Source organism: Hakea prostrata, chromosome 2 (genome assembly GCF_041222555.1).
Source record: "Hakea prostrata isolate BN-2017 chromosome 2, UWA_Hpros_2, whole genome shotgun sequence".
Taxonomy (NCBI): domain Eukaryota; kingdom Viridiplantae; phylum Streptophyta; class Magnoliopsida; order Proteales; family Proteaceae; genus Hakea; species Hakea prostrata.
In genome coordinates, this window is record NC_142601.1 from 5,898,813 (window position 1) to 5,910,467 (window position 11,655).

Sequence of the window (11,655 nt, forward strand, 5' to 3'; positions counted from 1 at the left end):
GGCTTGTCATGCTAATTTAACAAAAAATTCACCTGTTGTAAAAAATGGAGATAGTCACGACTCACGAGAGACCAATATCAGGTCAATTTCTGACAAGGAAATGTACCATCCATTTCCTTGCAGATGTGTGCCATGTGGCCCGACATCACATCAGATTGTGACTGATAAACAAATTTCAACCATCTGATGTGATGTTGGGACATATGGCACACATCTGGTTTCAACCCTCTGATGTGATGTTGGAATATATGACACACATCAAGAAGGAAATGGATGGTCCATTGATAAATTTCTTAGTCACGAGTACTGTGATGAAGAAAACTGAAGTGATTGGAGAGAGCGAGTTAATGAGATGGGGATACCAAGGGACCGAAATTATATGCATTCTGTTGTAAATGGTTTTGATTATTTAATCCTTGCTTTATTTTCAGAGACTTGGCACGGTTTTTACGCACCTGAAACCATCAAAATTGTACATGGTATAATCAATGGTCCTCGTTCAATTGGGTGACATGGTTATTGGTTAATTTAATCATACTCGTTCGCAGAGTGCAGAGTGCTGCGCCCACTAGGATATACAGCAATGCAAAGAAAATTTCTTAGGGTTCGTAACTTTGCGGGCTATGTTGGAGGTCCAACAATGGCGATCGTGCTCGCCTCCCAATCTTCGAACCAGGAAAGAACCACCGAGATCGAGCATGTTGTAGAACTGAGAGAGGTAACGGCAATTGAGGTGGCAAAGAGGTGAGAAGGCTATTCTCTTCGCCGCTCCTCCTTCCGCGATCCGAGATGCACAAATAGGTATTTAGGATTTTGGTGTTGTCGACTGTCTATTTCTCACCTATTTTTCGGTTAACTTCTATCTCTGTTTCTCACCTTTTTTTTTCTCTGTTTTCAGTATTTAGATTTCATTAACTCTGCTGGCTATGTTGGAGGTCCAATTCCAGTTACACATTGCTGCTAGGATGACTCCTCGAATGATGGCTCAATCCTTCGTTTGAGAATTTGGTCGCTGATACAGTTAACCGAAGTTTTGGGATTTATGCAAATGGAGCTTCTTCTTGCAGACTTCACCACTCAAACGGCATTGCCAAAACCTCCGTCGCTGATACAGTTAACCGAGGTTTTGGGTGAGGCTATTGGCAATGACGTTTGAGTGGTGAAGTCTGCAAGAAGAAGCTTCATTTGAATAAATTCCAAAACCTCGGTTAACTGTATCACGACCAAATCCTCAGGAGGAGGCTCCATCGTTGGAGCCATGTGTAACGGGAATTGGGAATTGGAACACATAGGTTGGCGATTCAAGCCCAGTTAGATGGAGCTAGTGAAGTGTGGCGTCTAATTTGTTACTTTTGAGCACTCACATAGCTTAGTTCTGTTGGATTTTAGTTTTGAGATCTCATGTAGCTTAGTTCTATTGAATGGTCTTTGTTGCAGGAAGCTTTCCACCTAGAACTCTTAATAAACCTTGAGCGGAGTAGCATTTATTTGGATGTTGTTTTCCTTCAAACTAGGGAATTATGCAATGGAATTCCAGCTTGGCAAATGTTGTTGTTTAACATGTAATTATTCATTGAATTATGAGTGCGTTAGTCATAATAATGCATAATAGGTGCTGGAACACTTGTGACTTTTTAAAGTAATTGGGTGCTGTTGAAGCACTTCATCCAATTGGAGCTGTTCTTCTAGATTTGGTATTAGGATTAGTGAAAAGATTTGCGTTTAGCATATGAATAGAAAGAATTATTGGATTTTAAACCAGTGCCTAAACAGGTGGGATCTAACATGGTTTGGGTTTGGTGCTGTCATTGGTGCTGGAATCTTTGTCCTAACAGGTCAAGAAGCTCATTATCAAGTAGGTCCTGCTATAGTGTTGTCCTATGTTGTTTCAGGCCTTTCGGCGATGCTGTCTGTCTTCTGCTACACAGAATTTGTAGTTGAATGGCCGGAGGATCTTTTGCTTACCTGTGAGTTGAATTAGGAGATTTTATTGCTTTCCTTACTGCAGGAAACATATTCTTGAAGGGCATTGTTGGTGGTGCAGCTGTAGCCAAAGCTTGGACTTCTTACTTTACTACGCTTCTGAACCACCACCACCCCTATAACACATTGCGGATTTTAGCACCTCATCTAGCAACTAATTTCAACCTCTTGTACCCAATTGTTGTGGCAGTGCTGTTCATCACTACAACACTTGCAATGTTAAGCACCAAGAAGACACCAGTCTTCAATTGGGTTTCAACAGCATTAAACACAGCAGTTATATTATTTGTGATAATTGCAGGATTTGTTCATTCAAACCCTGCCAACTTGACACCCTTCTTTCCTTATGGGGCAAAAGGAGTCTTCCAAGCTGCTGCAATCGTTTATTTTGCATATGGTGGATTCGACAACGTTGCTGTCACGTCCTCCCAACCGGTACCCTATCTGGTATACCCGAGAGTGTGATCCACAGCCCGAAGATCAGGTATCGAGTGATCAACCTCCCACATTCACAATAACATAATCATGAACAATCATAATAAAAGTGCGGAAGATAAACCATAGATCCAATAAGGAAAGAATGAATCATAAATAAATCAGAATACTAGATATAATCAGAGTGTCAGACAGATAAGTAAAGTGAGGCAAAAATCCCACTCTACAACCAGCGGAAAAGTAGCTCGAACAGAGAATAAACTAGACAAAATCTAATCCCAGTAGCAAGTACAATGGGTAACTAAATTGTTCTCCACTTTATAGACAACATCCTTATAAGTGTAAATCTCATAAATGGCACAAGGACGCTTCCACTCAATGGTCGGACTAAGCATCGTACGGAGCATAACCACTCGCGGAATCTTCAGTGTAATTGTGGTAACCGCAATCACCTTCCTGAAGATATGCCTCTTCGCCTTGCGCTTCTTCATAGGGACCGTCATAATACTCAGTACCTGCAGGATAGTCTAACAAACATTGTACAATAAAGGAATGAGTTTCAAAGAAACTCAGTAAGGCAGTTAAATCCATAATAACATAAATGGCAGGATTTCAGAACAAACATAGATGCAATATGATATGAGACAAGCAATGAATGAATGAATCTAACTCTATGTATGCTGGTCTCTATTGGCAGACATGCTTTAAGTCATAGCACCGTACTTCTTTAGGAAGGTCTTAATCACTCATCATCAGTTGGTAATGGGTCCGGCATCCCTCGGGACATTCCATGGTGGGAGGTTAAGTCACCACTCTCTCACATCACCATTGGTCTAAGTACCGGCGCATGTCAGGGTAAAACCTAGCCAAATGCAAGTCTTTCTACTTAGTTACATCAAGTCAGATCCAGATACGTCCATTCCTCGTCCCTGACGATCCTTTCCGGTATCCTTCACACTAGAGTCCTCATAGTCCCCGACTACGGACTCATCAACCCTATTGATCATCCACATATGGTAAACGGGAAGCTCTCACGTCCTCTCACGGGTTGGTTACCGGTCTTAAGCGCCCGTGAGCCCAAGTCTAACCATATGCAACCCTACCAATAAATGGCCCCCACAATGTGATTCCTGTCCTCTCACGGGTTGGTTACCGGTCTTGAGCGCCCATGAATCCCCATTGCTACCACGGGTCGTTCGGTCTCAATACCCCTCCGATTAGGGTCTGACATAACAGGACATCCTAGCCAAACACTACTAGACAATCCTAGATATGTCATCCAACAGTTTAGGAAGGTGTCCAGAGGGCATCTCCGGAAACATCACATAATATTCCCGTAGTAGTCCAAGGACAGAAGTGTCAAAAGGACACCTCTCCTTTCCAAACCATACTTAAGCATACACATGCATCAATTCATATCATCACATATATGGTAACTTCATATATGGAAAGAAATCAATAATTACAATCACTTGTATATAATTGGTAAGTAAATCATACATGAATCAATTTAATATGATTAAGCAATGCTACTGTAATCAAGGTTATGCAACAGTAGTATATCATTGTAAGAATCTAATTTAGGAAACATATCAATGATATTCAAATATAGAAACTAGATTCATGCTATCTATGTAATTAAGGAAATAACCATCGTTACATTTTATAACTCGCAAAGGAATCCTAAGAAATCAAGTAAGATCTTGGCAAACTTGAGAAGAAGGTCCTAAACAAGTGTATACAACATATTAGGAAAGATCCCTAACGAGAAAAGATACCAAAACATCCAACACGGACCAATTCTGGAGTTGCTTTGTACTCATTGGTCGAGTGGATTGGTCGATTGGTCCATCGACCAATCAGTCGACCAATGCAGACAGTAGCCTAAAAAAAACAGAGTTTTAAGATATGAAATCCGAATTTGGTGGTTCAAAAGGGTACTAACCAAGGGGTAAACTACATCAGTAGTATTCTAACATATAGGGGACCTCAAAACACTAATCCAAACAAAACATCAAGATCCAAATTAGGAAACAAAAAGTTACCATAATTAGATCAACCATGGATCTTGATGAATTCGAAATAGAAATCAAAGACAAGAACAATAGGAGAATGGATCATTGCTTCAGGTAAAGGTATCATGAAAACATACTTAGATCTTCAAGGAAATAGGCTTTAAAGCATAAATCTAAATAAGGAAACAAAACCTACCATATATGTAACTACCATGATTCATGAAGAACACATAGTATGGTAGAAGAGAACAACTAGAGGTTGATAGATCATGGATCATGAAAAGAAAACACAGTAATTAACTACTAACATGATCAATATAGAAGATCCAAGGAGATCAGAATTCAAATCAAAAGTTAAACAAAGACTAGATCATGGTTTGATCATGATTCCTTCAAAAGCTTGCAATGATCATGGTTAAGATCATTGTTCTAGCCTCTAATCCTTAGGATGATCATGAGAACAAGTCCAGAGATGTTTGCAAAGAGAATGCAGCATCTCCTCACTGTCTCAACTCAAAAAGGAAAGAAAATAAGAGATAGAGGAGAAGAAGAGAGTGTAGACATACCTTTTGATGCAAAAGGAAGAGTTTCGACGAAGATCCGTCAAGAAAACACCAAGGATGCAAGGGAGATGACTTGCAGAGGTCTTTGGTTCGTTCCAAAGAGTTTGGAGGCAGCAAATACGAAGTGGACTCGAGATTGGACTTAAATAGAGCAAGAAAAACCTAATTGCCAAAGACAGCACTCATTGGTCGAGTGGATTGGTCGACCGGCCAGTCAGTCGACCAATGATGACAGCAAATCCAAAACAGCGAATTGAAAGCCCATATCAAATCCAATCCTAAAGGGGTTTTGCACACATGTCAAGTGACTTACCTAATAGGTAGAAATGCCTTCAAACCAAGATAGAGAGCACTCCAAGTCCATCAACTAATCCGATCTTCATCAAGATTCAGTTTCCATAAATAGAACTTCATCATCAACTTTCATGGATTCAAAGCCAGACACCAAGTCCACCACTGGGATGGCCCAAAGCTGACTTCTTACTTTACTTCGGGTCATCGGACCTACAAATAACAAGGTTTTCGGGTCAAGGTTAGGGCTGGGTTTTACAGTTGCCACCTTGGCTAAAGAAACCAAAAATCCGTCAAGAGATATTCCATTGGGTCTGCTTGGATCCATGTCAATAATCACAGTGATTTACTGCTTGATGGCTCTGTCATTGAGCGCAATGCAGAAATATACAGAGATAGACCCAAATGCAGCCTATGTTGGGTTTGAGTGTCTTGTATTCTGTGGGTCCATGTAATTATGGTTTTAGATTGTATTTGTAATTGAAACAGTGTTTGGGTCAATTATTAGTACTGGGGTAAAATTGTAATTACATTGGGATTAGGGTTTTAGGTTTCCCTATATATAGTCTTTGTGGGATAACATATAGGCATCAATCTCTGTAGGAGATTGGGGAATCAATCCCTGTAGGGGATTGGGAAACCCATCATGAGGATAAGGATTGGGGGCAAGCAAAGGGTAACACTTTGTGGGTGTGAGAGTGGTGTGAGGTTTCCTAAAACTAGTGAAACTCCTTTTTCTCTCTGGTGGACGTAGGCATGGTTTTGCCGAACCACGTTAAATTTTCTTGTGTGCTTTGCATGTGTTCTTCTCTGTTCGTGGTTGTGCATCCATTATCTCTAACAAGTGGCATCAGAGCGAGGTTCGGTGGATCGTCGCTGGAGGTGTGCGAAGATCTAGAAAGAAATGATAGGTGCCAGGAGAACGAAGAAGGCTTCGACGGTTTAATCGAAGATACGATTCTAGATCTAGAATAGTTAAGTTTTTTAATATTTTTTTTCTTGTAGTTTGATTGGATTAGATCGCTTAAAAAAATTTTTTAGAAGAGGGCGGTCCGACTGAAGTTGGATTGTAGGTGTTTGCTCGGTAGAGTGGATTTTTTGAAGTTTTTTTTTTTTTTACTTTTTTTCATTAAAGTGGTTACATATCTTTTGAAGAAAAAAAAAGGTTGAGAAGTTGAGTTTGGAGAACGTGGAAAGTGGAACAGTAGAAGAAAAAAGAAAAGGACAGAAAAGGGATTTTTTTTTGTTTTTTTATTATCGGATCGTATCGTACTGATTGTTTCCACAAGATTTTGTGTGAAGGTTTTTGTACGGAGTTAAGTGTTCCTAAGGTTTTTGGGCGTTCCGGACTCAATGGAAGTGACGGATCGAGGAGATTTCGCTCCGTTGGTATTAATTTTGTGTATTCATATGGAAATCAATGGTGAGATTCTTTCAGTTGATTGATGGGTATGAAAGCCACAGATCAGGGTAAATTGTACAGATTGCAGGTAGTGTTGAAACAGGTGGAGCTCCAGTTGACATTTTGGCAAGGGGTACAGATAGACAGAATTTGCAGGTTGTTTAGGCGCAAAACAAGGGCAAATCTGGAAAGAAGCGAGTGACTTTCGCTTTGGATTTTGTGAGTGGCAGTGATCTCTCGGAGCCGGCTATGACAGGAGAGATGGAGTCACGTCACGTCGTATAACGGTGATGAGCTGTACGGGACACCCCAGGTGGGGGGTGTGCGTCATGCTGGTTTAGTGATGGCGGTAACTAAAGCATCCTTGGAGGGGATGTGGGCTATGAGGTAAGGTGTGGTGGATACACAGAGACGGGTGATTGCAGAGAGACATCATCAACGGTTTTCTTCAAGGTAGTTTGCAGAATTCAAGCCAAGGTGGAGATTGTTGGGTTTGGGTGTCTTGTATTCTGTGGGTCCATGTAATTATGGTTTTAGATTGTATTTGTAATTGAAACAGTGTTTGGGTCAATTACTAGTACTGGGGTAAAATTGTAATTACATTAGGATTAGGGTTTTAGGTTTCTCGATAAATAGTCTCTGTGGGATAACATATAGGCATCAATCTCTGTAGGAGATTGGGGAATCAATCCCTGTAGGAGATTGGGGAATCAATCCCTGTAGGAGATTGGGGAATCAATCCCTGTAGGGGATTGGGAAACCCATACTGAGGATAAGGATTGGGGGCAAGCAAAGGGTAGCACTTCGTGGGTGTGAGAGTGGTGTGAGGTTTCCTGTAATTAGTGAAACTCCTTTTTCTCTCTGGTGGACGTAGGCATGGTTTTGCCGAACCGCGTTAAATTTTCTTGTGTGCTTTGCTTGTATTCTTCTTTATTCGTGGTTGTGCATCCATTATCCCTAACAGCATACTCTGTTGCATTTGAGGGTGGGGGATGCAGGGGCGGACATATGAAGGGGCTGGAGGAGGCCATGCCCCCCCCCCCCGGATTTTTAAAATTTTATACATATTCCCTTAATTCCTTTAATTTTTTCGATTTTTTCTTTTCTGACATGTGAAATGTCACTATTTGGCCCCCCTCCAATATTGTGAACAATTTTTAAAGGTAAAATGATGGGTATAAATGTCATTCCTAATAAAAAATTAATTCATCAATCCCTATTTACTCTCCCCTCTCTTCTCTCTCATATTTTCTTCCTATTTATTCTCTTCTGTTTCTATAAACGTGGGTTAAAGGAAATTTTTGAAAAAAAAATCTTATGAGATATTCAAAAATCAAAATGTTATTTCTAATTAAAAACTAATTATTCAATGCCTATTTATTCTCCTATATCCCCTCCCCTCCATCCTCTTTTTTTCTTATTTATTCTCTTCCTTTTCTATAAGCGTGGCTTAAGAAAATTTGAAAAAAAATCTACTCCACAATTAGTCTCTTTCTCAATTTATTTATTGTTTCTCTTTTTCTCTTTTTTTTTTTTTTTGTTATTCTTTTTATTTGATTTTATATTCTATGTTTCTTTATTTCTTCTGTAATTTTTGTTATTTGATTTTGTATTGTGAATAAAATGTTTATAGTTAGTAGGTAACTAGTTACCATTGATTTGCATCTCTTACCTAAAAATTTTTTTTGGTTTACATCACTTACTAAAGAAATTTTTGGTTTGCATCTGTCTTTTTAAGGTTAAGTCATCTGTATTTTTTTATATTGTTGCTTTAATTTTACCTATATTTTGTCAAAAAAATATCATTATCAATAATTTATCTTTTTTTCTTCTAAATATGTGTGGGCCCTACAAAATATATGTGAGTCTATTATTTAATTTAATAAAATAATTTAGAGGTAGGACCCCAAATGGGAAGGTTATCTAGCCTTCATTCTTTGGCCCCCCCACTATTGCATCCTGAGTCTGCCACTGGGGGATGATTTGGGCACAATATTTTGTATCTCTAGGTGCACTTAAGGGAATGACCATTGTTTTATTGATGAGAGCACTTGGCGAGGCTTGCCATCCCACTCACATCGCAAGGTCTCACATGATTCCGCCTTGGTTTGCTCTTGTCCACCCAAAAATAGGTACACCCATCAATGCCACCCTATTGATCAACATTTTAAGTGCCTGTACTGCTTTCTTCTCCAGCTTGGATATCCTATCAAGCATGGTATCCATCAGTACACTCTTTATTTTCGCATTGATGGCAATTGCACACTTAGTAAGGAGATACTATGTTAGAGGAATTACTCCTCAGAGAAACCTCTACAAGCTAGTAGCTTTTCTGCTGATCATCATTGCTTCCTCAATGGATACTTCAGCTTACTGGGGCTTGAGGCCTGATGGTTGGTTTGGTCATGTTATTACTGTTCCATTCTGGTTTGGTGTGACGCTGGGGATCGCAATATTTGTGCCTCAGCAGCGGACTCTGAAAGTCTGGGGGGTTCCTCTTGTTCCTTGGCTGCCATCCTTGTCCATAGCAATGAACCTGTTCTTGATGGGTACTCTTGGGTCTCAGGCTTTTGTGAGGTTTAGTATCTGTATGATTGTAATGCTAGTTTACTATTTGTTGGTTGCTGTACATGCTACTTATGACCTGGCTCAGCAAATTGCAAACCCACATCCCGCAAAGGTTGTTCAAGTTAACAACAGAGGAAATGAAGAAGCTTAATGCCGGAAGAACTTCAAATTCCATCCACTTCCAACTTCATCTAATGTGGCTTATAGAAGTGGAAGATGATATAGTATTTGTAATACATGTCAAATAATTCATTGTGATTTTCAGTTTTCAGGCTAAAAGCTATATATAATATATGCCCCAAAAGTATCCAGATTAACTAAATTGATTGCAGTATCCATTTGAACTTAAATGTTCAAGTATTAAACATGTATAGCACACGTAAAAATGCATTATTCTGTATTAGATTGTTTGCTTTTGCAAATAATCCAGCTATTAAAAGGAACTAAATAGTTTAGTTACTTGAAGAAATTAAGAAAAAGGGATAATTACTATTGCCCCTACTTTGATTTTATTACTATTGTATCCCCTGTACTTTTCAAAACCTTTAACTTTGTCTACAATTACTATTGCCCCCTACCGTTAAGTTCCGTTAGTTTACTGATGATGTAGCATCTTTATATTTTCTCAAAAACCCCAAAATACCCTTATACTTATCTCTTTGCTACTTTACCCTTTTGTCAAGTTACAGTAGTACCATTAATTAACTATTATAATCCGTTTTATTTTAAAAAAAATAAACACCAAATAAAGAAAGAATGATTGAATAAAACTCAAATAGAAAGCAAAGAAGAAGGAAAATCGAATTCAGTTCAAATTGGAAACTGAATATCACCTAAAATATTTTCAAAATAAATGAAGTTTAGTGAAGGTGGGAAACCAAATTGGATTTGGATTTTACCCATTTCTTTAATTCAAAATAAATGAAGTTTAGTGAATGTGGGAAACCAAATCATACTTGGATTTTGCCCATTTCTTTAATTCAAAATAAATGAAGTTTGGTGAAGGCGGGAAAGGCGGGAAACCAAATCGGATTTGGATTTCGCCCATTTCTTTAATTCAAAATAAATGAAGTTTAGTGAAGGTGGGAAACCAAATCGGATTTGGATTTTGCATATTTCATTAATTCGAAATAAATGAAGTTTAGGGTAAAATTGACATATTTAATCTGGTTTTTATAAATGGGATAGCATCATCTTTTGATTTTTTTTAATTTTAATGAAAGGCAAATTAGACATTACATATTCAAACTTAACGGCTACTTAACACCGTTATAAGGAAGGGGGCAATAGTAATTTCGTAAAGAATAGAGTTTCATTAGTAATAAAATCAAACTACAGGGGGCAAGATAATTATCCCTAAAAAAAACCATATCAAATTGAACTAATCTAAACAAAGTGACTTGAACTAATTAAAATATCAAGTTAGTTAGATCCATTAGGACTCCATTCACGTAGAAATATATATATTTTTGAGCATATAAAGATATATTAAGGTTGTGATTGGTATAAAATTAAAGCATCATTGGATCACTGGTAATTAAAAAAAAAATTCAAATTGTAAAATAGATACATTATCAATTTTATAATTCAAACCTAACTAGGGAGGGTATGAGATTATTTAAAGGAATGCAACCAATTTTTTTTTAAGAGTTTTTTTTTTTTTTTTGGTAAACATTTTTTTCTAAGAGTTTCATGTTAAGGTTGCGTGTCATACATCAAAGCAAAATTGACATGACTGCATATATAATCATATTAATTCCATAATGATAATATGTTCATTTAAAAACTGAAATCTTGCAGACCATGGCCTCACACAAGAGATAATTTTAAGGATAATTACTGTTGTTCCCCTGTACTATAATTTAATTACTATTTTATCCCGTATTTATTTCGAATTACTAATCTAACCTTAAACTTCACCTGTAATTACTTTGCCCCCTACTGTTAAACTCCGTCAATTAAACGATGATGTGACAATTTTATTTATTTAAAAATTACAAAATAACCCTAAGGTTTTGTTCTACTTTTTTATATTTTATACTAAATCATATTATTATCTTTAGTAATTAGGAAAAAATTAAACGTAATTGGATAATTCCTTTTTTTAATTTTTTTATTATCTTCCTTATATTTACTTTTCAATTTGGTGTTGCTTTTTAGTTTTTGTTATTCATTTTCCAATTTGATGTTATCATTTAAGAAGTTCGCATTTTCATTATATTTTCATTATTTACTATCTAATTTGATTTTTTTTAAAATCAAAATAATAAGAATATAATTTTAAAATTGGTACATATGGTTTTTTTTTTAAAATGAGGACAGTATTGTAATTTGATTTTAATTTTAGAATGGTAAAATAGACATTAAACATTCAACTGTAGCAGTTTCTTAATGCCAT

General features: G+C 37.3%; 1 protein-coding gene across 1 annotated transcript; it reads left to right on the forward strand.

Moving 5' to 3' along the window:
* The first annotated feature begins 640 nt into the window (after positions 1-640).
* On the forward strand, positions 641-9,408 carry LOC149023470 (cationic amino acid transporter 5-like). Its single transcript, XM_089142747.1, has 6 exons — positions 641-744; positions 1,774-1,967; positions 2,174-2,418; positions 6,771-6,845; positions 6,946-7,076; positions 8,886-9,408. The coding sequence occupies exons 1-6, from the start codon at positions 641-643 to the stop codon at positions 9,406-9,408; spliced, it is 1,272 nt and encodes a 423-aa protein (XP_088998873.1).
* The last annotated feature ends 2,247 nt before the right edge of the window (positions 9,409-11,655 follow it).